Raw genomic sequence first — 22,854 nt, 5'->3', positions numbered from 1 at the left:
ACAGGAGTTGCGGTGAGGATTAGAATTTGGGTCTGTTTACAAGGCAGAAGGAGCCAGGATGACACAGGGGGCCAGGGGAGCTGCCACGGCCGTCTCCGATGCAGCGCTAAGACTGATCCCTCCATCTCTGCCCCCTGCGGAACTGAGTGACTGTCCTGTGCAAAACGCCCGTTGATTACCTTGGCTGAAGGTCAGCCCCGCCCACACTCACGCCACAGACAGTCATTCACACCACCTGCCAAATGACGGCCCTTCACGAGACGCGGGCACCACGACTAAAGGACATCAGACCTCAGCCTCGAGCAAGGTCGAATGGAGTCCAGACCGCCGGTGCCCTTAAAGGAAGGTCCCGGGCTGTGCAGCTCTAGCAGGAAGACATTTCTCCCTTTAGGTAAGCAACTGTTTACGCTCCCCAGAGCTGCTGCTCAGCACATACTCAGGAGCGCCCATCTGGCTTCCTGCATTTGTCATCTACAGAGTCGCAGATTTCTGGAGCGGCCAGTGTTCCCCACGTGCCAGTTATTCAAAATTACAGTCACCATTTTGTCATTTCCCTGTCATACACACTTCATTATTTATTCAAGGTTTTTCTTTAAATGGGCTCTCAGCCAGCCTCCCTCCCCCCTTTTTTGCAAATACATTTTAAAAGGAAACATTATATCACGCATCAGCCAAGTCGTAATGGAATGGTCTCTGAGGAATTCCCGAGTTCAAACCCCAGCTCCGGTACTTACTAGCTGTGTGACCTTGGGCAAGCGCTTCAACCTCTCTGTGACTTGGTTGTCTCCTCCACAAAGCGGGAATGATGACAGTATCTGACCCCTTCCGAGGATTGAATGAGTTACACGTGTGAAACCTTTAGGCAAGCACCCGGAACTAGCAGCACAACGTAGGTGGTGGTAATGGTTGCTGCTGTTGTAAACGGAAAATCAGTTATCCCTGGCTGCGTAGAGATAAGGGAAGGGGAAAACATAAACATGAAATTAAAAATAATGTCATTCAATCTTCTTGGTTAGAAAAAGAGATGAGCAAATGCCAGACATGAAAGCCGTCGTCTTAGTCAGCTTGGGCCGCTCTAGCAGCTATGATCCCACAGGCCGAGTGGCTTAAACAGCAGGCATTTGTTTCTCACAGTGTGGGAGGCTGGGAAGTCCACGATCGGGGTGCTGGCATGGTTCTGGTGAGGACTCCCCTCCTGGCTTGCAGACAGCTGCCTTCTTGCTGTGTCCTCAATGGCAAGAAATGAAGCTCTGGAGTCTCCTTCCCTTACCAAGGGTCCTAATCCCATCGTGAAGCTCCACCCTCACGACCTCAGCTAAACCTAATCACTTCCCAAAGGCCCCGCCTCCTAATGCCACGCCCTGGGGATTAGGGCTTCGGCACAGGAGTTGGGGGGGAACACACACATTCACCCCACGGCAATGAGCCACATTAGCACAAAGCTGGCTTTTTCTTCACAAGATAATCAGAAAGACTGGAAGAGAAGCGAAAAAAGGAAGAATTTTCTAACCACGGAATTCAAGGAGATTTAAAGCTCCATCCCTGCGTCATGTAAAAATCGTCCTTGATACCATACCTTGTATCCCACTGGGGCCTCTCCCTCCAATGACAGGTGCAAACAGAGATCCAGAAGACGGAGGAGGCTTTGCCCAAAGGCACAATTGATACAGACATCACTCTCAGCCGGGCTGCAGATTCTGCGAGCGTAAGGACCCCCAGAGTCTATCCTAGCTCTCTGTTAAATGGGTTCATATCTTTAGGCAGCGAACATGAAAAGCCCCAAAATGTAATGGAAGGACTTTATGAAATTCTGTAAAAACTTGAGAAGCAGTGAGTAGTGGCCATTAAACACAATGATTTGCCGAAGCCTCAAATATTTTCTTCTACAAAATGCCTTTAAAAAAAAAAAAAGCCACGAGAGTGAAGTTTTTAGCAACCCTCCCAGGGGTGGCGAACGTTGCATACTGCAATCAGTGCTGTGGTTAGCCTCAGGGAGCTTGACTTTTTTTTTTTGTCATTAAGTTAAAAATGCCTATAATATTCTCCTTTGGTTTTCGAAATTAATTCAAATTGGCATTCCTAAATAAAAATATAAACTAAAATATTTAAAAAATAAAAACACCAGGTTGGGGGAGTGAGATCAGGAGACAGGGCTTGCTGCTGTGGGTGGGAGGACAAATTAGGTCCCTTCTCTCAGAGTCTGGCTTCCTCACCTGAAAAAACAGGGAACCGAAACAAAGGTCTCTAGGCACCTGCCACCTGCCTCCCTCCACACTCAGCCACGAGCCCAAGCTGGTCAAAACACCTGTTGCTCCCTGCCACCCAGCCCTTCCCTACATAATTCCTAGTTAAGGTAAATCATTGTCCCAGGAACCCCGACTTGAGCCCTCCGAGCCCCGTGTCGCCTTCCTCACACACATCCGGGTATCCAGACACATTCTGCTGACCCTCCCTCTGTTGCTTCTTCATACAACATCAGCATCTTCAGATAAGAGCGCTTCGAGCATTGTCTCCTTAAAATCCTTACAATGGTTGCTAATGGGCACCTTTTATTTTGCTGCCCTGTACCTACTCCCCCTCCTCTGGTAACAGCACCCCTGCTTTCTTTGGGGAGCCCCCCTCCCCCATTCTCAGTCCACGAGGCTCGGGAAAGGCCAATCCACACCTCCTTCCAAGGAGTAGTCGCATGACCCAGGCCTGGCTAATGAGTATATTCCACCCTCCTGGCCATAAAGGATTGGCTCAGGAATGGGCATGTGACCTGTGGTGATCCAGTTAAAGCCAATCGCATAAGTTGCATCACAACTCTCAGGAAAGTGGTGCTCTCTTTTCAGAGGAGCTGCAGAGAAGGGAGGATGTAAGCTGCCTGGAGATATTGGCAGCCATCTTGCCACCATGAGGACAGAAATGGCCTAAATAAAGCCAACGCTGAGTCAAGAGATAAATTCCCACCAACTTTATCGGGGCCTCTGGATCCAGCCATACCTGGAATTGGAAAACTCTCTAGTGAGCATACGACACAGTCATTTTAGTGGGAGAATGAAAGAGGAGTGTCTCAGGTAGAACAGTAAAATATGTGCAAGGGCCCTGAGGCAGAAGCATTTTTGTGAAACAGAAAGAAAGCCACTGTGGCTGGGGTTCCAAGAGCAGTGACAGGCAAGAGTGGAAGAAAATGAGATCTGAGGTAAAGGCAAGGGCCAGACCATCTAGGGTAGGCGACAGTAAGAATTTAGATCTTTATTCTCAGGGCAATGGGATGAGCCAGGTGTAGGATTACACACCTGTAATCCTAGTGACTCAGGAGGCTGAGGCAGGAGGATCACTTGAGGCCAGGAGTTTGAGACCAGCCTGGGCAACATAGTGAGACCCCCATCTCTACAAAATGAAAAAAAAAAAATCTAGCTGGGCATGGTGTTGGTGGTGGTGCGTGCCTGGTAGTTCCAGCTACTTGGAGGCTGAGGCAGAAGGATCACCAGAGCACAGGAGTTCCAGGCCGCAGTGAGCTATGATCGTGCCATCGCCTGGGTGACAGCAAGAAAAAAAAAAGAAAGAAAGAAGGACAATCAGAAAGGTTCAGGAAGGAGAGGGATAAAACTCTGATTTGAGTTTTGAAAAGTTCACTGGGGCTGCTTTGAGCAAATGTGCTGGGGTGAGGAGGCGAAGCAGAGCGGATATTGGGGTGACTCTCTGGGGACTGCTGTCATCATCAGGTGAGAGACGTGGTGGTCTGGAACAGCACGTGTCTGTGCTGCTGCCCCCGGAAGGGCCACATCGAGGAGGGGAGGCTGGCCGTGTCCTCTGCCTTTGCAGCTACATGACGTGAAAACTAATGCAACTGCTGGGGCAAGATTTGCCGCACTCCGGCAGCCGGCCCGGACCACCAATCCCGGACAGTTAACACAGTCAATAAATCTACAGTCGCCGAGCGAGAGCACTGCTTTGCGTACATACAGCCACGAAGCCAAGAGCCATGAGCTGTTTCACGGTTGCATTCGGTCGCCCATAAGCTTGTAAGAACCCGCCAGATGGAGCCTCGTCTACCTGTTTCTCTTTTCCTGTTTCCACTCTTCAATGATTTCTTCTCCTGCATGATATTTCCCTTGGGTTACAGGACGGCAGATGTTAATTATGAATGGAAAAGATTCCTTTACAGGATGGAAATCAGACAATATCACCTTACCCAAGTAATCAAGGTTAACATCATCAACAATGGGACAAATGACATCACATGCCTGCTGATGGGATGCGTTAAAAAGAACACAACATCACCCACATAGTGTTTTTACCGGAAATGTTTAACTGGAATGCAATCACCAGGAAGCAATCCAACAAACCCGAGTTGAGGGACTTTGTACGGAACAACTGGCCCACACTCTTCAAATACCCATATCACGAATGACAAAAAGAGACAAAGGACTGTTCTAGATTCTAGGAGACGGAATAAAAATGACTAATAAATGCCACGTATGATCCTTGATTGGATCCTAGTTTTTAAATAAAAATGCTGTAACATACATCATTGAGACGATTGGGAAAACTAAAATATTGACTATGTAATAGTATGGTATCGATGTTAAATTTCCTAACTGTGAACGTCATATTGTGGTTATGAAAAAGGATGTCCACGTTCTCAGGAGACAGACACTGCAGCACTGAGGGGGTGAAATGTCACCATATCCACACTGAGTACCCAGGAAAAAATAATAAGATAGGTAGATACTGAGATACAGAGAAAAATACAGCCGGGCGCGGTGGCTCACGCCTGTAATCCCAGCACTCTGGGAGGCCGAGGCGGGAGGATCTGCTGTTAATCGTGGATTCTCTTCAATTAGGGCACAAAGGAGATTAATTTTTCCTCGAAAATTGATGTGGGTGGTCCGCCACTGTGGGCTTCATCTTCAACGTCTAGTGCCTTCTTAAAATGAGTGATCCATCTGTAAACTGCTGATTTTGGCGGGGGGTGAGGGGGACAGGGCGTTGTCCCCATAATCTTTTCATAAAGCGTCAGTGATTTCACCATTCCTCCACCTAAGAGTCACCATAAATTTGATGCTTGTTCTTGCTTCAGTTTTAGCGGAATTCATGTTGCTCTGATAGGGGCCTTTTCCAAACTGATGTCCTTCTTAGTGCCTCAAACTAGATCCTGTTCAGACAAGTTAGTACGAGTTTATTTTGGTGCAAAAAAATTTTTTTTTTTTTTTTTTGAGACAGAGTCTCACTGTGTTGCCCAGGCTAGAGTGCCGTGGTGTCATCCTAGCTCACAGCAACCTCAAACTCCTGGGCTCAAGCGATCCTCCTGTCTCAGCCTCCCGAGTAGCTGGGACTACAGGCATGAGCCACCATGCCCGGCTAATTTTTTCTATATATTTTTAGTTGGCCGATTAATTTCTTTCTAATTTTAGTAGAGACGGGGTCTCACTCTTACTCAGGCTGGTCTCGAACTCCTGAGCTCAAACAATGCGCCCGCCTCAGCCTCCCAGAGAGCTAGGATTACAGGCGTGAGCCACCGCGCCCGGCCTTGGTGCAAAAAATTTTGAAATCTATGCATAGTTTTTGTATAATGCACATTTTCCATGACCTTTTTGAAGACCCCTTCTAGTAATCCCTCAAAAAACAGCGATTACTGGCTGTTAAACAAGCTGACTTCAGCAGTTTCCTTTCTATTTATTTCTATTCTGTCACATTTATTACCTCAGTTAATCTCTTTAGTGTTTAATCCCGAAACATGTCAAATGTTCAAAAGAATATATGAAACATACAATAAGATACGAAAATTAATAGCATGAAAACGACTTTGCTTAAATGAACATTTTTGAAGCCACTGGGATGCCATGTGCCCCTCTCTGATCTCATCCCTCCTCCCTTCCTCATGCCAAAGCAACAACTATCCCGAAAGTGGAGTTCATCATTCCCACACTTTCCTTTATAATTTTACTACAAATGAAATTTTCTCCAAACCTTGTAGTATTTGTTTTTGCATGTTGTCGAACAGGCAAAATCAATGGTCTCGTTCCGTTCATATTCTTCTACAACTGGTTTGTCCCTCTCAACTGTGTGCGTGATTCAACCACGTTGACGCGATCCACTCCTTTCCACAGCTCCATCGAACTTAAGTGTATGGGAAATACCACAATTGACTCCATATCCATTTTTCTGCAGAGGGACGTTGGAGGGGGGAGGTCTCCCATTGTCGGCCCCTACAAACAATCGTTCTTGCGTGTGGACAGCTGCTCGGATAGTCTGTTATGACTGTCAGCCCCGTTCTTCAATGAGGCTCCGAAAGCTGAGGTTACTCACAAAGGCACACAGACTCATAACCAGGTCTTCACTCCCAGTCTTCCCCTACTCTCAGCTCTTTAAAATCGTCCTCTTCCAAAATCGAGATATTCCCCCACATTATCCAAAGCAGGGGTAATGATTAACCTATCTCTGTCCCCAAGATTAAAAGCCATTAGCAAATAAAAATATGTTTGGACTTCCTGAGTGTGCCTTTTTTTTTTTTTGAGACAGAGTCTCACTTTGTCACCCTGCCTCAGCCTCCCAAGGGACTACAGGCGCATGCCACCACGCCTGGCTAATTTTTCTATTTTTAGTAGAGACGGGCGTCTCACTCTTGCTCAGGCTGGTCTTGAACTCCTGAGCTCAAGAGATTCTCCCACCTTGGCCTGAGTGTGTTTGAATTAAGTTTTCATTCCATACCAGGGAGAAAGGCTAATTGCGGATTTCCAACACTCACAGACTGTGATGAAAGTAAAAGGTTTTTGTTCAACAATGACCTCATAGAAGGGCTGTATAAACTCTAATGCAATCCATGAATTTTGTTCACTGATTCTCCCTGCTATGTGCCATCAACTGGTAAATTGACATAACCCAGGAACAGGCTACTTCGAAGGCCTGCAAGAATATTCCCAAGTCCAATAGGAAGAGTACAGCTACTTACTAAGCACCTACTATGTGCCAGGCCATTCATTACCATTAGACTTCTCCATAACCCTTCACATTAAGGCAGGCACCACTATCTCCATTTTTCTAAAGAGGATGGGAGGATCGAAGGCCTTAACTGACTTGTTCAAGGTCCCACAGCTCATAAATGGCAAAATCAGGAAAGAAACCCAAGCCTGTGGGGTTCCCAAACTCTGATGTTCCTACTAAATCAACACGCCTGAACAGAATGTTCCACCTCCACCTGACGCCTAAAACTCAAAGGTACGTAATGTCTTCGACCAAAAGGCCTCTTTTAACTTACCCTAAGCAGAAACCTGATGGTTTATTCTTAAATCTAAAGATAGAAATTATATGGTCCCAAACAAAGATTTTAGTCCATTTTCCTATGTGGAAAAGGTATTAAACACAATAATTCAATGCATAATAGGGCACCACTAGAGGACAATTTGTGTAGCTGAGGCGCAAGAGTGTTTTTTCTGTCCATAACTCAAACCTTTGTTAGACATTTTCTAAAGCCTCCATACAAAGTAACACTTGGAGGAATCAACCCTTTAGAAAGAAGGAAATTGATTTTCAAATAAGAAAAAATGGTAATGTACAAAGCAACAAACATGGATGAATGAAGATGAAAAAAGAAAACTACTTTTTACAAGTCTAGAAATCCATCAAGACCCAGACATCTGTCACCTTCTGAACAGACTTTAATTTTAGAGTTTGCTTCCTTTAAATTATTTTTTTTCTTTCTCTTCTCATGGTTGGATGGGTTTAACATATGCTTGGGATTTCGCAAACTCAGTTTTGGTAGGTGTGATGTCTAAGAATATCAGAAGCTATTTTTTTTTGAGACAGAGTCTTGTTCTGTTGCCTGGGCTAGAGTGCTGTGGCATCAGCCTAGCTCACAGCAGCCTCAAACTCCTGGGCTCAAGCGATCCTCCTGCCTCAGCCTCCCAAGTAGCTGGGATTACAGGCATTCGCCACCATGCCCGGCTAATTTTTTCTATATATTTTTAGTTGTCCGATTAATTTCTTTCTATTTTTAGTAGAGACAGGGTCTCGCTCTTGCCCAGGCTGGTCTCAAACTCCTGAGCTCAAACAATCCTCCCGCCTCGGCCTCCCAGAGTGCTAGGATTACAGGCGTGAGCCACCACGCCCGGCCTCATCACTACCCTTTAACACGCAATGCAGGACCTCAGGAAGGATCACGTGGAACAAGGAGGCATCTCCAGGCTGGCGGTGTGGACAGCACCTCTTTGAGCCCCGAGGGTAAACACCGAACAGCACCACGGTTTGAAACCCCAGCAGAGACCCTCCTATGATCCACAGCCTCAGCCCTTCGTCGTGACTCTCAGTTCCATTTGAAATTAGTTGTTGAATTTCTGTCCTTTGTCTTGGTCTTGGGCAGCTTTGGGAACTGCCTTCTGACTTGGGCAAGGCCTCGCCCCTCCCCCCGTAGATGCCACAATGTCAGCTTGCTCTGGCCACTGCTCCTCTTCCACCTCCATTTCGGAGGTGCTCTGTATTTTTGAAAGGACAGATGACGGCTAACCAACTAAACCAGCTGGATACCAACCTACTATATGCATTAAACAGCTCCATTGAGATTGAGAGGAGGGCCATGGTATTCTACAGTGTAAATAAGTAATCCGAATCGTCCTATATATTTGTAGTAGGAAACTAAGAACTACCTGTTTTGTTACTTATAAAATGATTTCTTGATGCCCATGCCAATGCTCACTATCGTCAGAAGAAAGTGGCCTTGTTTATATGTGGCCTAAACCTACTCTAAAGAGAGGAGCTGATGTCCTATAGCACATAATTCACTCCTCTTGCAAGCTTCCCTTACCAAACCTTCACTTCATAGCCCCACCCAATGCTATTTACATTCAGTTCTGTGTGTTATCTAATCATTCCCTGTATATATACATATATATTTGTGTGGGGGGGGAGGGGAGAGAGAGAGAGAGGGAGGGATAGGGTCTTGCTATGTTGCCCAGGCTGATCTTGAACTCCTGGGCTCAAGCGATCCTCCCACCTCGGCCTCCTGAGTAGCTGGGACGCTGGGACTATAGGTGCACACCAACATGCCCAGCATTTCCTGTATATTTTACACAGACATACTCTTCACTCTTCACTTACTCACAAGTTCTTCCAAATAGAATTTCTTGTCTCCGAAAGCTATTCGTAGAATAGGCGCTCAGTGAATTCTTGAGGAACTAATTCATTTATTCTATATTCCAAGTCACCTTCTAGACAAGAGCTGCTAAATGTCAGCATTTTGCCGGTGTGAGAGGTTGAGTGATCTATAATCCCATTTTTTCCTGGACCTTTCTGATGAAGCGAATGACAAATGCCATAATATAAGAAAATGGTTTTATTCCTAATTTTTAGTTCCCATACAGTTTACAAATACACTTTTCTTTTGATAATACGGCTTTGCAACTAGCAAAGCAGTTGAACTAACACCCATAAATACAGGTGGGGAGACAATTAACATCCACTAATGTTTCTCTACATAAACTATTATTCTTTTAATGTCATTTTTTAAAAACAATTGCAAATAGACTACATAATATATGTGGGCAAAGAGGCAATTAGGTGAATCTCTTGAAACACTAAATGTATAATAAACAGCATATTATCAACATTTACATGATTCACATCAAAATGATGACATCCTAAAACGTATTCCTTTTAAAGGATAGATTTATCAATAAAATATTACATATCTTTTAATACTCTGGTACAATACTTCATATACTGCAGGAAAATTAATTGTAGGTCTAGTCATCTGCTTAATAAAAGAATCCTTTTCCATTAGCTTTTATTAATAAAAGAATCACAATTAGGTCATAAATAAACAGGCAAATTATTAATTACATGATTTGAGGTTTAGGATGAAAACTGGTAAAAATTAGTTTGATATACAGCAAAGTTATACAATACACTAAAACCAACTGTTTAATATGTTTGCCTTGTGTGAACTGCCCATAGTTGAAAAGGAACAAACTTTTTAGTGATGGAAGATACAATAAACTATATTTTGGAACTTATTCTTCGAGAGGAGGAAGGAAAGAGATTTCAACAAAATTAAGGGCTAATACAGATTCTAAGAAAGGCATCTTGCAATCAGGGAGTCCATGTGCTTGCTATATATAAAACGTTATTCCCCCGACAACATACAGAAAACAAAAACTGCACTGGGCTTATATTTATGTCTACAGTCTAAGCTTCCCTTATGGATACTAATCTACAACAAAACACTTCACAACTGCATACCCTTCCACATTCCCCTGAACTAGAAATAACCCAAGATGTCATATTAGTTCTTAAAATCCCCAGTAAAAGAATCCCCTAAAAATAATCTTGACCATTTTCTTGGCTGTTCCAAAGCACCTGGGCCCCATAAAGAACGCAGACACCAAGAAAGTCCTACCTATGTTTTCTCGTCCCCACTCAGCCGCATTTGAAAAGTCATTGATTTCAACGGGAGCGATGACCATAAGTTTCAGAAGGGCCACACACTGGACACGAAGTGCCTTTTTATTTTTATTTTTTTAAAAAGCTATTAAGACTCTGAAATTTCGCTTTTATTTTTTTAACCCCAATACTGCATGCCAGATAATTCTTGCACCCCAAATATAAAATCCTATGCTTCTAATTTAAAAATACTCAGCCAGCTATGGAACATTGTGCATATTTAATGTCTACCAGCAACCTAATAGTAGACTGCATAAGTGTATCCTTCACACCTATTTTCTGGGTAACCTGATTCACCCGGTACTGACTGCTCTGGCCCTGGGCCCCTTGACTTCCTCAGACACCACCTCTACGCAACTTTCCTTGCCACTGTTTTTTTAAACCTCGAGCTCCCCCCACCATCCCAGCCCTTCTGCCTGATTCCATTCCAAGTAAAGTGACCTCATCTGCGAACCTGCAATCACCTTTTACCAAACACACGACAAACCTTAGCAACCTAGGGACTATTATAAGCATCGTGTCTTGGCATTAAGTTTGCGTAACAACATGACAGCTTGCTGACCTCGTGGAGGGAAACTGAAATGAAATCAATGTCCTAGAACAAACAAAGCTGGCCAAGATCAGGTACTTCCATCCCACGTGCAAAAACAACTGATCTTCAGTTCCAGGCAGAGACATTAATGCAGCAGATATATCTGTACAATCAAACCCTTGTATGCTGGTGAAAGGCTTTGTCCCCAAAGTCAACTCAAGACATTATCACAACATTGAAGCAAAATGGAGAACGGTTCAATGTGATAATGCAATAAAAAGAACAGGATTCAAGATCCTTTTTGCAAATACTGAACTGGAATCTGTTTCTTGACAGGCTTGCCAGGAAGACAGTAGTCATGGCATTCCCCTAAGAAGGTACCCTCCAGGCCACACCTGTGTTCTGAAGCAATTCTAAGTCCAATAGATCTTGGGGCAGGCGTGGGAGCGTCAATGGACATTTTCTCTGTGAATGTGGCAGCCACTGAGCTCCCAAACGACCTCAGGGTTTCAAGGACCTGCAAGACCTCGGAAAGGAACTACTGCCAGGACTGGATCTAGGCCTTCCTTTCAGGAGCCAGAAGAATCTGAGGAGATCTCAACGTCACGGCAAAGTGGCCGTAGCATTTCATTATCGTTACAAAAGTCAACCCAGGGTATTTTCATTGAAATATACTCACTGAGTGATGATTCAACACGCGAGGCAAAGAGGGATGTCTTTGGAGAAGGCACTTAAGGTAGAACATTAGCAAATCTTACTGCTTGGCTAAAACAAAAATGAGCTAATTCAAACCGGCTGGAGGCCAGTCAGGACTGTTCCTTCTCACTGTGGTCTGACTAGAAACCAGTGGCATCAAGAAAGCGTCACAGTCCCCACAGTCTGGGGGTGCCCCAACGATGGGGTGGTTCCCCTCTCAAAAGCTCTGTCCCCCTAAACACATCTATTCTTGTAAGACCAGTTTTCCCAAGTGCTGGTTCAGAAAATATGCTCAGAGCTGGCAGAACTGGTTCATGAAGCTTCTAGAAGGCCCTCTCTTTATTCCTCAGTCTGACTTTCAGCTTACACCAGCTACCGCAAGCAGCTTCAGCTTCCCAAGGTCACTAGCAGTTTCTACGTTTGCTGATACAGTTGGTTTTCCACGGCACTGGCTGTGACAGTCTGTTAGAATGGTGGCCCCCCAATCAACTGCACCTCTGCTGCACGCCCTCTTCTTGAATCTGGGCTGGGCTCGTGACTCGTGTCATCACTACCGGGCAGTAGAAGGGACGCTGTGACAGTTCTGGACTTAAGTGTTTAGAAGGCCTGGCTGCTTCTGCTTTTAAGCTCTTGGCAGCTCCGAGCTGCCCACAGAGGGTCTAGATTACCCCGCTGGCGAGACCACCTGGAGGAGGAGAGACCCTGAGGGCTGCATGCAGAGAAAGCCCAGCCATCCCAGTGTTTCTGCCAACTTGCTGACCACATGAGTGACCCCCGGCAAGGCCAGCAGAAGAACAGCTCAGCTGAGCCCAGCTCAGAAAGAAGAATGGTTGGGGGTGGGGTGGGGTCGTTTTAAAATTTTGGGGTGATTTGTCAGCAACATTTGACAACCAAAACACACTGGTCGTCCACAGATGCCTTTTTTCTAAATACAAGACAATTACTCAAATGCAAAGAAAATATGGCAAACATTTTCCTACCACAACCGTCTCAGTCAACAGCTGAAAGGTAATTGGTCAACTGCTAAGAACAAAACTCACCTCTTTAAGCTAATTCATAAAAATTTTATGATTTTTCCCCCATGATTCTTTAATGGCAATGCAAAGGTAGACAGCGTCTGACAGTCTCAGGCCCTGGCTTAGTTATCATTTGGCCAAAAAAAGAAGCCGTCAAAATGAATTATCCACTACTGGATAAGTGATACTAAATGAGATTGTTCTCACTTCTCTGGGATGTTGTTGCTTAATTTTCCCAAATCATTTCTTCTTACAAGTGTCCTATCATCCCCCACAAAGAGAAAAAAGTTAAATTGGTTAAGGTTTTAAGAAGAAAAAAGAAAAAAAAACTGCCCATACTTACAATTTGAATCCCCATAATTGGCAAAACATAGAGCACAATTTAACTGCTTCCTCAATTTAAAACACAATTCTATAAAATATATAACATTGTCTACATTGTAGAGATGATTTCTTCTTATCTGAGGAAATGAGTAAGTGGAAATCAGGTATTGTCAAGTTAAAATACAGGTCTTGAAATGGTTTCAAATTTTGCTTATTAAAAGGTAGCTAATCACAATGCAAGCCTTCGAAATCCAAATTCATTCTTCACATAAACTTCCTTGCATCCATTCTTGATCTTTTTAGGGAGAGGGTAAAAGTCCACATCTGGGGAAAAAATAAGTTAGAATTTTTAAGGAGCATACATCTAAAGGCTTGACAAAGCATTAAACAATTCTAAAGCAGATTTAAAGCTTTTAAATATACTACCCATTGAAGTGGGCATTTCAACATGAAATACTGACACTTTGAGTTTCTAACTTACTAAAACATACATCACATACTTGGGTCACGATCTGAAAAGGCAACTGACAGGGAAGAGACACACAAGAGATATAAATTCCCAGCAGAGCTGGAAGGGACGTCAAAGGCCAGGGGGGTCTAGCACCCTGTGTCACACAACCAGTCAGACGTCAAGTGAAACAAGAACTCGGGCTTCCTAACTCTCAACCAGCCGGGGCTATGTCCCGAAGCTTCCAGATCCCTACAGATCATCCCCAGCACAGCTCGGGTTAACCAACTCCAACAAAAATTGTAGGAAGAGTTATACCTGGACCAATATCAACCATTTCTCTGGAATAAGTACTAGCCTTGCCCCTTGCAGAATTAATTCTGTTTGGTTTCAATGCTTAATGAACGCTAGACTAAATTCACCTTGGAAAAGGAAGCACAGAGAGAAGAAGAAGGAGGCTGGTTTGCAAAACTCAATTATGGTACACTGTGCTGAAACATTCATAGATGATTTGCCTGCTTAAAAATGATGCAAACTCTATAAACAATTAACCAATAGAGCACTGGCATTGAAGTACCTGTTTCTGTGCTGAAGCTTTGGCAGGTCTTCTCATCTGAAACTTTTCTGCTGCTGCATCAGGCCCACGTTTTCATAGACTCTAGCATTATCTTCTCTCATTCTGCAGAGAAAAGAAAATGCAAGACATTTATAAAAATGTAGACCATGCTGTTTAAACTTACTCGATATTTATAAAGCACACACTACACTCTTTGGGAGCCGGAGAGGGTGCAGACACAGTTCCTGTGCCCAGGAGCTGACATTCTCGATAGGGATGGAAGACATACACATATAGCAGTGTAATTGCAAAGTTCAAAGTCAGCTAAGAGCCTCGAGTCCCTGTGCTCTCTGGGTTTGAAGGAAAGCGGGTTGTTTTAAGGAGGCCTGTGGGATGAGGCATATGAGTTACACCATGAAGGGGGGTGAGACACACACATTACAGAAAGAAATGATACTAGTTTCCAGAAGAGGAATCTGAATGGGTAAAAGCCCCAAGCACTCAGGCAGTGATTAGAGATCCACTCAGCCCCAGCTCAGGTTACATGAAGGGGAACAGCTGGTTTAGGGCCCCAGGAAAGAGCCACAGCATCAAAGCACCCAGACTCTTTTCTGCTGAGCAGGAAGGGGTGATCAGAGCCCTCTTGGAGGACAGGAACCCAGCAGCTGTGGGCGCCAGCTGGAGAGGGGCTCCAGTATGAGGGTGTCCGGTGTCTGTACTCTACAGGGCGGACATCGGGAATGAGAGGCCAAGAGCCCATTAGCCACAGGTATGCCATTGGTACTAAGGGAATCAGGATAGCTGACTGTCCTGCCAACATGAAGGGAAAGCTTTCTGGAAAGGACTCAGAGCCCTGATGTTCTGATTCCACTGCAAATTATTGCAGAGAGCAATTTAAAATATCAACTTCCCCAGTCAGTCCACCGGGAAAGAAAAAAGCAGGCAGAAAGAAGAGGCGACTTGGAGGAGAGAATACTTCTGCTGTATAATTTCTTTTCAGTGTTAAGTAGAAAGCAAATGTTAATACAAGCCTCGTGTATGCTACCTAAAACATTTATATAGAATATTAAAGTCAGCAGGGGTTTAAAAACCTACATCAGAAGCAAACAGAGATAAGATTCTTAGGGGAAAATAAAAAGTAAATGTTATACTAAAGAGTGACTTTAGAATATATAGGCAAATAACTTACAATTGCTATTCATATCATCAGTTTAAGAAATGTTCTCCTACCATGTTCCAGTGTAAACAAGGAGTCAGCAAAGTTTCTCTGGGAAGGACCAGAAAGATTTTAGGCTTTGCATGCCATACATGGTCTCTGTCATATGTTATTCTTTGGGTTTTGTTTTGTTGTTGAGTTTTGTTTTTGTTTTACAACCCTTTAAGAACCATTCATGGACTATATATAATAACAGGCCATGCCAGCCTGAGCAACATAGCGAGACCCCATCTCTATAAAAAATTTTTAAAAATTAGCCGGGCACGATGGCACATGCCTGTAGTCCCAGCTACTTGGGAGGCTGAGGCAGGGGGATTGCTTGAGCCCAGGAGTTTGAGGTTCTAGTGAGCTATGATGACATCGCTGCACTCTAGCCCAGGCAACGGAGAGAGACCTTATACCAAAAAACAAAAACAAAAACAAAAATCAGGCCATGGCCCAGATTTAGCCCATGGGTTGTAGTTTGCTGACCCCTGGTTTAAATACCGAAAGCAGATTTCTGTTGGCTGGTGGAAAATTAGCAGATCATAGTTGTTTTGACACATTAATGATCAATTTATTTACTTTTTTTAGCAAAGAGTCTTAACACATCATAAGAGATATGACCTTCTCTTGCAGTAATCCCCATTCCATCAATAAAAACATTAGATTCTTCATGGAGAACCACCGCTTGATACACACATAATCCTATATATTCCTAGCTAGCATAGCAACCAGCCTTCAGTTTAGGAAAACTAAATTTTAGTCTAGACACCATCAACACAATCCATAGAAGTGGCCAATCACTGAGACACGAGTCGTTGGGCAACAGCAATGTGCACCAGTGCAAGGCACAGGCTGCAAAGACTTGTTTTTTGTTTTTAAAGCCTTTTTATAGCACTATGTTCAGGTAAAAAGAATTTCCTTCATCACTACTTACTCTGCACAGGGTGGCGTTGGGGTGCAAGGCGGGAGGGGGCTCTGATCGCCACTGGTCTGGTCCGCTAGAGAATACTTAATATTTGTATACTCGTGCCCTTTCCTCTTGCTTTTCTGAAAGTTGGAAGAGTGCACATATGAGGGACTATGATTTTTTTAAAGGAATAAAGAAACAAAAAAGGTATTTCACCGAGAAAGAGAGAGAGAGAGAGAGAGAGAGAGAGAAATAGACAGGTTACACCCTTGAGAATACTGATCTGTTGACCACATTGTTAGGGAATTCACCTCCTCAGTGTAAATACACCAGATGGGTGAAAAGTACTTTTGAACCGTATAATTCAAAAGCACAGAAAGTCATGTGTTATCGACTCACTGCATTGAATCAAATGTACCTGTTTCTGAGCTAAGAGAAAATTCACACCATCTTTGCCCCATTAGCATCTAATCATTTCTTAGTTCGTGTGCAACACATGTAATGATTTTCAGGTAAACAGCTGGGAAAAGAACTCCAGAAATAAATTCAGTCTAAGTAGAAATGGCACACAGGAACGAAAGACAATAGTGCTCTTATCGGAAACAATAACATACTTTGTCATATCTCCCCTAACCACTGGAAAAGACCCTAGCACCTTTCAAACTTTGTTGTTGGATTTAATGATATCCTGATTTAATGATATCCTTTGTTGTTGGATTTAATGATATCCTGCACTTGGCGGGGATGCAGAGGCAAAGAAAATTAGCAGGGATGTAACCTCATCTCAGATGTGGAGTGAACTGTATTTGGGAAGACTCAGACTTCTAGTTAGATGGTTTATCACCCTCTCCTACCCCTCTATGCGCCTGGAAACAGCCAGCTGGCTTCATTTTAGCATTACTCAGGAAAGGCAAAGAGCAGAAAGGGTGGCCTTATCCAATACTAGTGTACACGTGGGAACTTTCGTGCTCTGCTGGGGAGAGGGTAGACTGGCACCATCCCTTTAGTGCACAATTAGTGGCAGTAGTATTAACCAGTTAGTACCTAGTAAAAAATAAAAAGGCAACCCTGAACACCCACTCCTTGAGAAATCCTTGCACTTAAGCCTAAGAGCTGTACAAGGATGGCCTGTGACATGCTATTTTTGATAATGTCCTGGCCAGGTGCGGTGGCTCATGCCTATAATCCCAGCACTCTGGGAGGCCAAGGCAGGAGGATCGCTTGAGCTCAGGAGTTCGAGTCCAGCCTGAGCAAGAGCAAGACTCCGTCTCTACTAAAAATAGAAAAATTAGCTGGGCGTGGTGGCGTGCACCTGTAGTCCCAGCTACTCGGGAGACTGAGACAGGAGATCTCTTGAGTCCAGGAGTTTGAGGCTGCAGTGAGCTGTGATCATACCACCGCACTCTAGCCTGGGTGAAAGAGCAAGACACTGTCACCAAAAAAAACCCAAAACAAACAAATTTTTAAAAAACCATAAAAATGACAAAGAAGGCAGATAAGAGATTCGATATACACAGTAGAATTCCTAAAGAAGAAAACAAACTAAAAAAAAAAAAAGAAAAGAAAAAAATAGAATAAAAGAAAATTCCTAAAACAGGAATGTAAGAAAATGTTACTGAAACTTAAAAAAAAACAAACAAAAACCTAAATCTGCATTTAAAAAGGCACACAACATAGGAAAAAGTACACAATCAATCTCTGAAAAAGAATCATATGGATCTCTAGGCAGAAAAAGTAAGTCACATCAGGGAGGGAGAATCAAACTGATTTTAAACTTCAATACAGCCACATAATTCTGAAAATCCTGTGGGAAAGAGAGATAATCCAAGAATTTTATACCCTGCTAAGTTATCCTTTCACAGATAAAACCTGTTCAGCCATTTTCATGGACGTAAATACTTGGACTATAATATTGTCTTTAAAAACCCACTAATAATGCAACCTAGCCAATAGGATGCATTATAAAAATAATCAAACAAAATAAAGAATTAACAGAAACCATGATAAAAGGACTAGAGCATTGATTTAAATATAGTGCCACACTAAACAACTGTGGTAATTATATATATAAGTGTCACAAAGCGTGTCAAAAATCAGGAGGTAAAAGAAAAATGGGCTAGTTCTCTTTCATAGGAAAAAATATATAAATTATATCATGAAAATGGTTAACATTTGTGAGCATTCACTTTGCGCCAGGCACTATCTGAACATATCATCTCATTTTAATCCTCAAAACAACCTTTTGAAATAGATACTGTTATTAACCCTATTTTACAGATGAGGAAGTATGCAATTTCTAGGTCATTTCCTTAAAGCAGAAGTTGGCCAAATAATGGCATGTGTGACAAATCCAGCCAGGGGCTGTTTTGTAAGTCCTGTGACACAAGAATAGTGTTTACATTTTTAAAAGGTTGTAAACAAACCAAAAAGAATATGCAACAGAGAGCATATATGGCCTGCAAAGCCTATATATTTTACTGTCTGACTCTTATTTGTACATTACCAGGCGGCTGCTTACCCTCTACTTCCCTGTGCCATTGTAACCAAGGGGAAAAAGCAACATCCTAGAGGACAGTAGAGTGACAAGACAGAATGTGCCTGGGTCCCTGGATGACCCTGTGGAACACAGCTGCCCTCCACCCCCTCACTCCTAAACTGTGCAGGAGAGAAATAAGCTTCTATTTTGTTTAAGCCATTATTATTTAGCCTCTGTTACAGCAGCCAAACCAAATTATAAACTGATGGAGCAGTCATCACAGAACTTATATTCTAGAAAAGAAGTTGCAAAACAGAAATCCAAGGCAAAAATGTTCTGGTTACACAGTATTTTAATTTTTTGAACAGCCATTTTTTAAAAAGTAAAGGCCTTGTGACTAATCACCTCTGAGTAGTAGCCGTAGCTATTTTCAGCATTGAAATCTTGACTTACATAAGAAACAATCTTTAGAGAAATACAACATAATTTAAAATTAAATATCAAATGCAAGAAATGACAGGGAACATTATTTTAAAATATCCTGAAGTTTAAAAATCTTCAGTCACTTTTTAAAATAAAAATTAAAAATACACAGTAAATAAAAATTGAAGAGTAAACTTGCTTTTTTACTCAATACTTTTAAAAAAAAATTGTGAGTAAAAAAAAAATGATATGAGACCTACCATCTTAACAAATTTCTAGATGTACTGTACATATAGTTATATAGAAGATTGCTAGAATTTTCTCATCTTGCATTACTGAAACTCTTTACCTACTGAACAGCAACTCCCCATTTCCCCCTCCCTACTCAATACATCCTGGAAAATCAAAATCAATATTTCTACACGAACTGCTTACAAAAGAATTTTCTAATGAGGAATAATACAAATGGAACAGGAATTATTTCAATGAATCAAAGTAACCCAAGGAAAAGCATAAAAATGCTGGAGCTTTTTAGCTTACGTAGAAAGAGCAAGAAATTAAACTGATTCACAAGTCAGATGAGCTTGTCACTTAGTACTGTGACAGCCCAGGCAGTTTTACAGATGAAGAAAAATTCTCAGGGGATAGGGGTTGTTTTGATTTGTTGTAGCGGGTGGCGGGGAGATGGAGGGTAATGTGTTTCTGTGACCTAGAAAATAATCTGAAATTGATCTGTCTCCACCCAGATTCAGACTCAATGACACAGCGTGGTCACCAAGCCTTGTGCAATGTTTATAATAAATCTCACGGCCCTGCCAACTGACACACTGCCAAGGTTCAGAGGATGAACCAATCGCGGGGCTCCAAAACCACCTGGCATTAAGTATCTTTCCACATGAAGTAACTCCGATTACATTTTTAAACCTCAAATTACAAAAAATCCAAAAGCCGAGAGCAGGAAGAGAGGGTAAAATGGAAACACTCTTGTCTAGGTTACAGAGCAACAAGGCTCCTTGTCCAGTACACTCTAGGGTCAAATTTGAAGACCGCAAACTCCTTGATTCCTTCCACGTCTAATCATGAAATCTGCTGGTCCCACTCTGCCCCGTGCTCGGTCGGCCCCACCCACCCTGCCCAAACCACGATGGACTGTCACCTCCACTGCTGGGCCCCTGCAGCTACTCAAGGCTGCTGCCCACCCATCCTTCACCCTCAAGCCAGGGCCCTGTTTTAAAGTGAGGATCTTTTGATGTCACTCTCCTGCTTCAGACTCCTCGATGACTTCCATTTCCCTCTGAATAAAGTCTAAAATTCTTAATATAGCCTACAAGCGTCCCCTCCCCCTCCCAGCTAAAAATCTAGTCTCGGTTTACTTTTCCAATCCCACCCGTCACACCCCACACTCCTCCTCTAACTCCCTCTACTCCAACCACATCGGTTTTATTTCTATTTTAGGAACGTCACTACTTAGATTCCCAGTCTCTGGCACAGTGCCTGGCACACAGTGCAACCTCTTTTAATTAATGCAGGAATGAATGAACAAGTATGAAAAAGCCTTTTCATTGGACCAAGGAGAAAAGTCTAGGGAAACAGATAAAACAGTCAGGGGACGAGGGGGCATGGTCTTGTGTCAACTCAAATTTTACAACTGGTAATTTTTTCTATTTTTAGAAGAGAAAGGGTCTCTCTCTTTCTTGCTCAGGCTGGTCTCGAACTCCTAACCTCAAGCGATCCTCCCACCTCGGCCTCCCAGAGTGCTAGGATTACAGGCCTGAGCCACTGTGCCCAGCTTGATTTCATTTCTTTTGGCTGTGTTATATATCCACTAGTAGGATTGTTAGATCATATGATAGCTCTATTTTTAATTTTTCAATGAACCTCTCTACTCTTTCCCCTAATGGCTTTATTAATTTACATTCCCACTAATAATGTATAAGGATTCCTTTTTTTCCACCCCCTCGCTGATACTTGTTATTTTTTGACTTTTTAATAATAACCATCCTGACAGGTGTAAGGTGATAACTTACTGGGGTTTTGATTGTGTTTCTCTGATGACTAGTGATGTTGAGCGCCTTTTCACATACCTGCTGGCTTCTTTGGAAAAATGTCTATTCAGGTCCTTTGCCCATTTTTAATTGGATCAGTTGAAAGTTTTGGGGGGAGGGTGGGGGGCCGGGCGCAGTGGCTCACACCTGTAATCCTAGCACTCTGGGAGGCCGAGGCAGGAGGATCGTTTGAGCTCAGGAGTTTGAGACCAGCCTGAGCAAGAGCAAGACCCCATCTCTATTAAAAATAGAAAGAAATTAGCTGGACAACTAAAGATATATATATAGAAAAAATTAGCTGGGCATGGTGGGGCATGCCTGTAGTCCCAGCTACTTGGGAGGCTGAGGCAGGAGGATCGCTTGAGTTTGAGGTTGCTGTGAGCTAGGCTGACGCCACAGCACTCTAGCCCGGGCAACAGAGTGAGATTCTGTCTCAAAAAAATAAAAAGTTTTGGGGGGAGGCTGTTGAGTTACAGGGGTTCCTTATATATTTTGGATTTGAACTCCTTATTGGATATATGGTTTGCAACTATTTTCTCCCATTTCATGGACTGCCTTTTCGTTTTGTTGATTGCTTCCTTTGCTCTGCAGAAATTTTTAAGTTTCACATAGTCCCACCTGTTTATTTTTCCTTCCGCTGCCTGTGCTTTCGGGGTCAAATCCAAAAAACCATTGCCAAGACCAATGCCATGGAGCTTTCCCCATGTGCTTTCTTCTAGGAGTTTTGCAGTTTTAGGTTTATCGTTCCCTTTTCATTTATAAGGAAGAGCTTTCCTTTCTCCCTTCATGTATATCAGAATGGGTACGTTACTACGATTTTTGTTGTTTTTGCTTAAATTGTCCCAAATATGGCTAGTGGGAAACTTCTCAAGCTGGTTCTTGTGTTCTTTTGGCTGGTTCCCATTTTTGAGCACTTCCTTTGACTTTTTGACACCATAAGATGGTCCATGTTCATTTTCTCCTTTCCCAGCCATTTTTCAAAGGAACTCTGATCTCTTTTAGTGAAGACTGGTATTTTGAAGCCAAGATCTGGGCACTGGGTGTGCTCGTTTAGACTGGTATAAATACTGTTCTTTGACTTGCTAATTTGCTAATTAATGACTGCTCATCACGTGTGTGTGTGTGTGTGTGTGTGTGTGTGTGTGTGTATGTGTACAGACGGCCCCCAACTAATGATGGTTCAACTTAGGACTTTTGCCTTTATGATGGTTTGAGGGCAATACAACCATTCTGTTTTCCACTTTCAGAATAGTACTCAATACATTACATGAAATATTCAACACTTTAATATAAAATAAGCATTCTTGATGATTTTGCCCAACTGTAGGCTAATGTAAGTGTTCTGAGCATGTTTAAGGCAGGCTAGGCTAAGCTACGATGTTCAGTAGGTTAGGTGTATTAAATGCCTTTTTGACTTATGACATTTTCAACCTACGATGGGCCTATCAGGACGTAGCCCTATCGTAAGTCAAGGAACTTTACAGATCTTAAGTATTCTCACCACAAAAAAAAAGTAACTACGTGAGATGATTAATGTGTTAATTAACTTCATTGTGGAATCCTTTCAGATATATACGTATGTCAAAATATCATGTTGAACACTTTGGATATATACAATTTTTACTTGTCAAATATATTTAATAAAGCTGGAAGGGAAAGGCAGTGATGAAAACAGAAAAGGTATTAGGAGAAACGGGTCGTTAACACAGTCTGTAGTATCTACCTACAAGATATTATGATAACTTACAAGGGAAAAATAGTAACTTATAGTAGAGAAAGCTGACAGACATCACCTTACTCAGGTGATC

The 22,854-nt window shown here is 42.8% G+C and overlaps 1 protein-coding gene across 2 annotated transcripts in view; it reads right to left on the bottom strand.

Moving 5' to 3' along the window:
* Positions 1 to 9,300: 9,300 nt before the first annotated feature.
* The window catches only part of PTPN11 (protein tyrosine phosphatase, non-receptor type 11), a 72,843-nt gene continuing 59,289 nt past the window's right edge, over positions 9,301 to 22,854 (bottom strand). For both annotated transcript variants that reach the window (XM_012663534.1, XM_012663535.1), the window contains exons 14-16: positions 16,130 to 16,242; positions 14,016 to 14,117; positions 9,301 to 13,314 (exon numbers count right to left, since the gene is read on the bottom strand). In XM_012663534.1, coding sequence (XP_012518988.1) covers positions 14,048 to 14,117; positions 16,130 to 16,242 — 183 coding nt within the window. In that variant the 3' untranslated portion in view covers positions 9,301 to 13,314; positions 14,016 to 14,047. The remainder of the gene's footprint in view (positions 13,315 to 14,015; positions 14,118 to 16,129; positions 16,243 to 22,854) is intronic.

The sequence above is a fragment of the Propithecus coquereli genome, unplaced genomic scaffold, assembly GCF_000956105.1.
Source record: "Propithecus coquereli isolate 6110/MARCELLA unplaced genomic scaffold, Pcoq_1.0 Scaffold81, whole genome shotgun sequence".
In the NCBI taxonomy this organism is placed as follows: Eukaryota; Metazoa; Chordata; class Mammalia; order Primates; family Indriidae; genus Propithecus; species Propithecus coquereli.
Note: the sequence above shows the minus strand (reverse complement) of the source record. Positions and strands in the feature narration are given on the sequence as shown.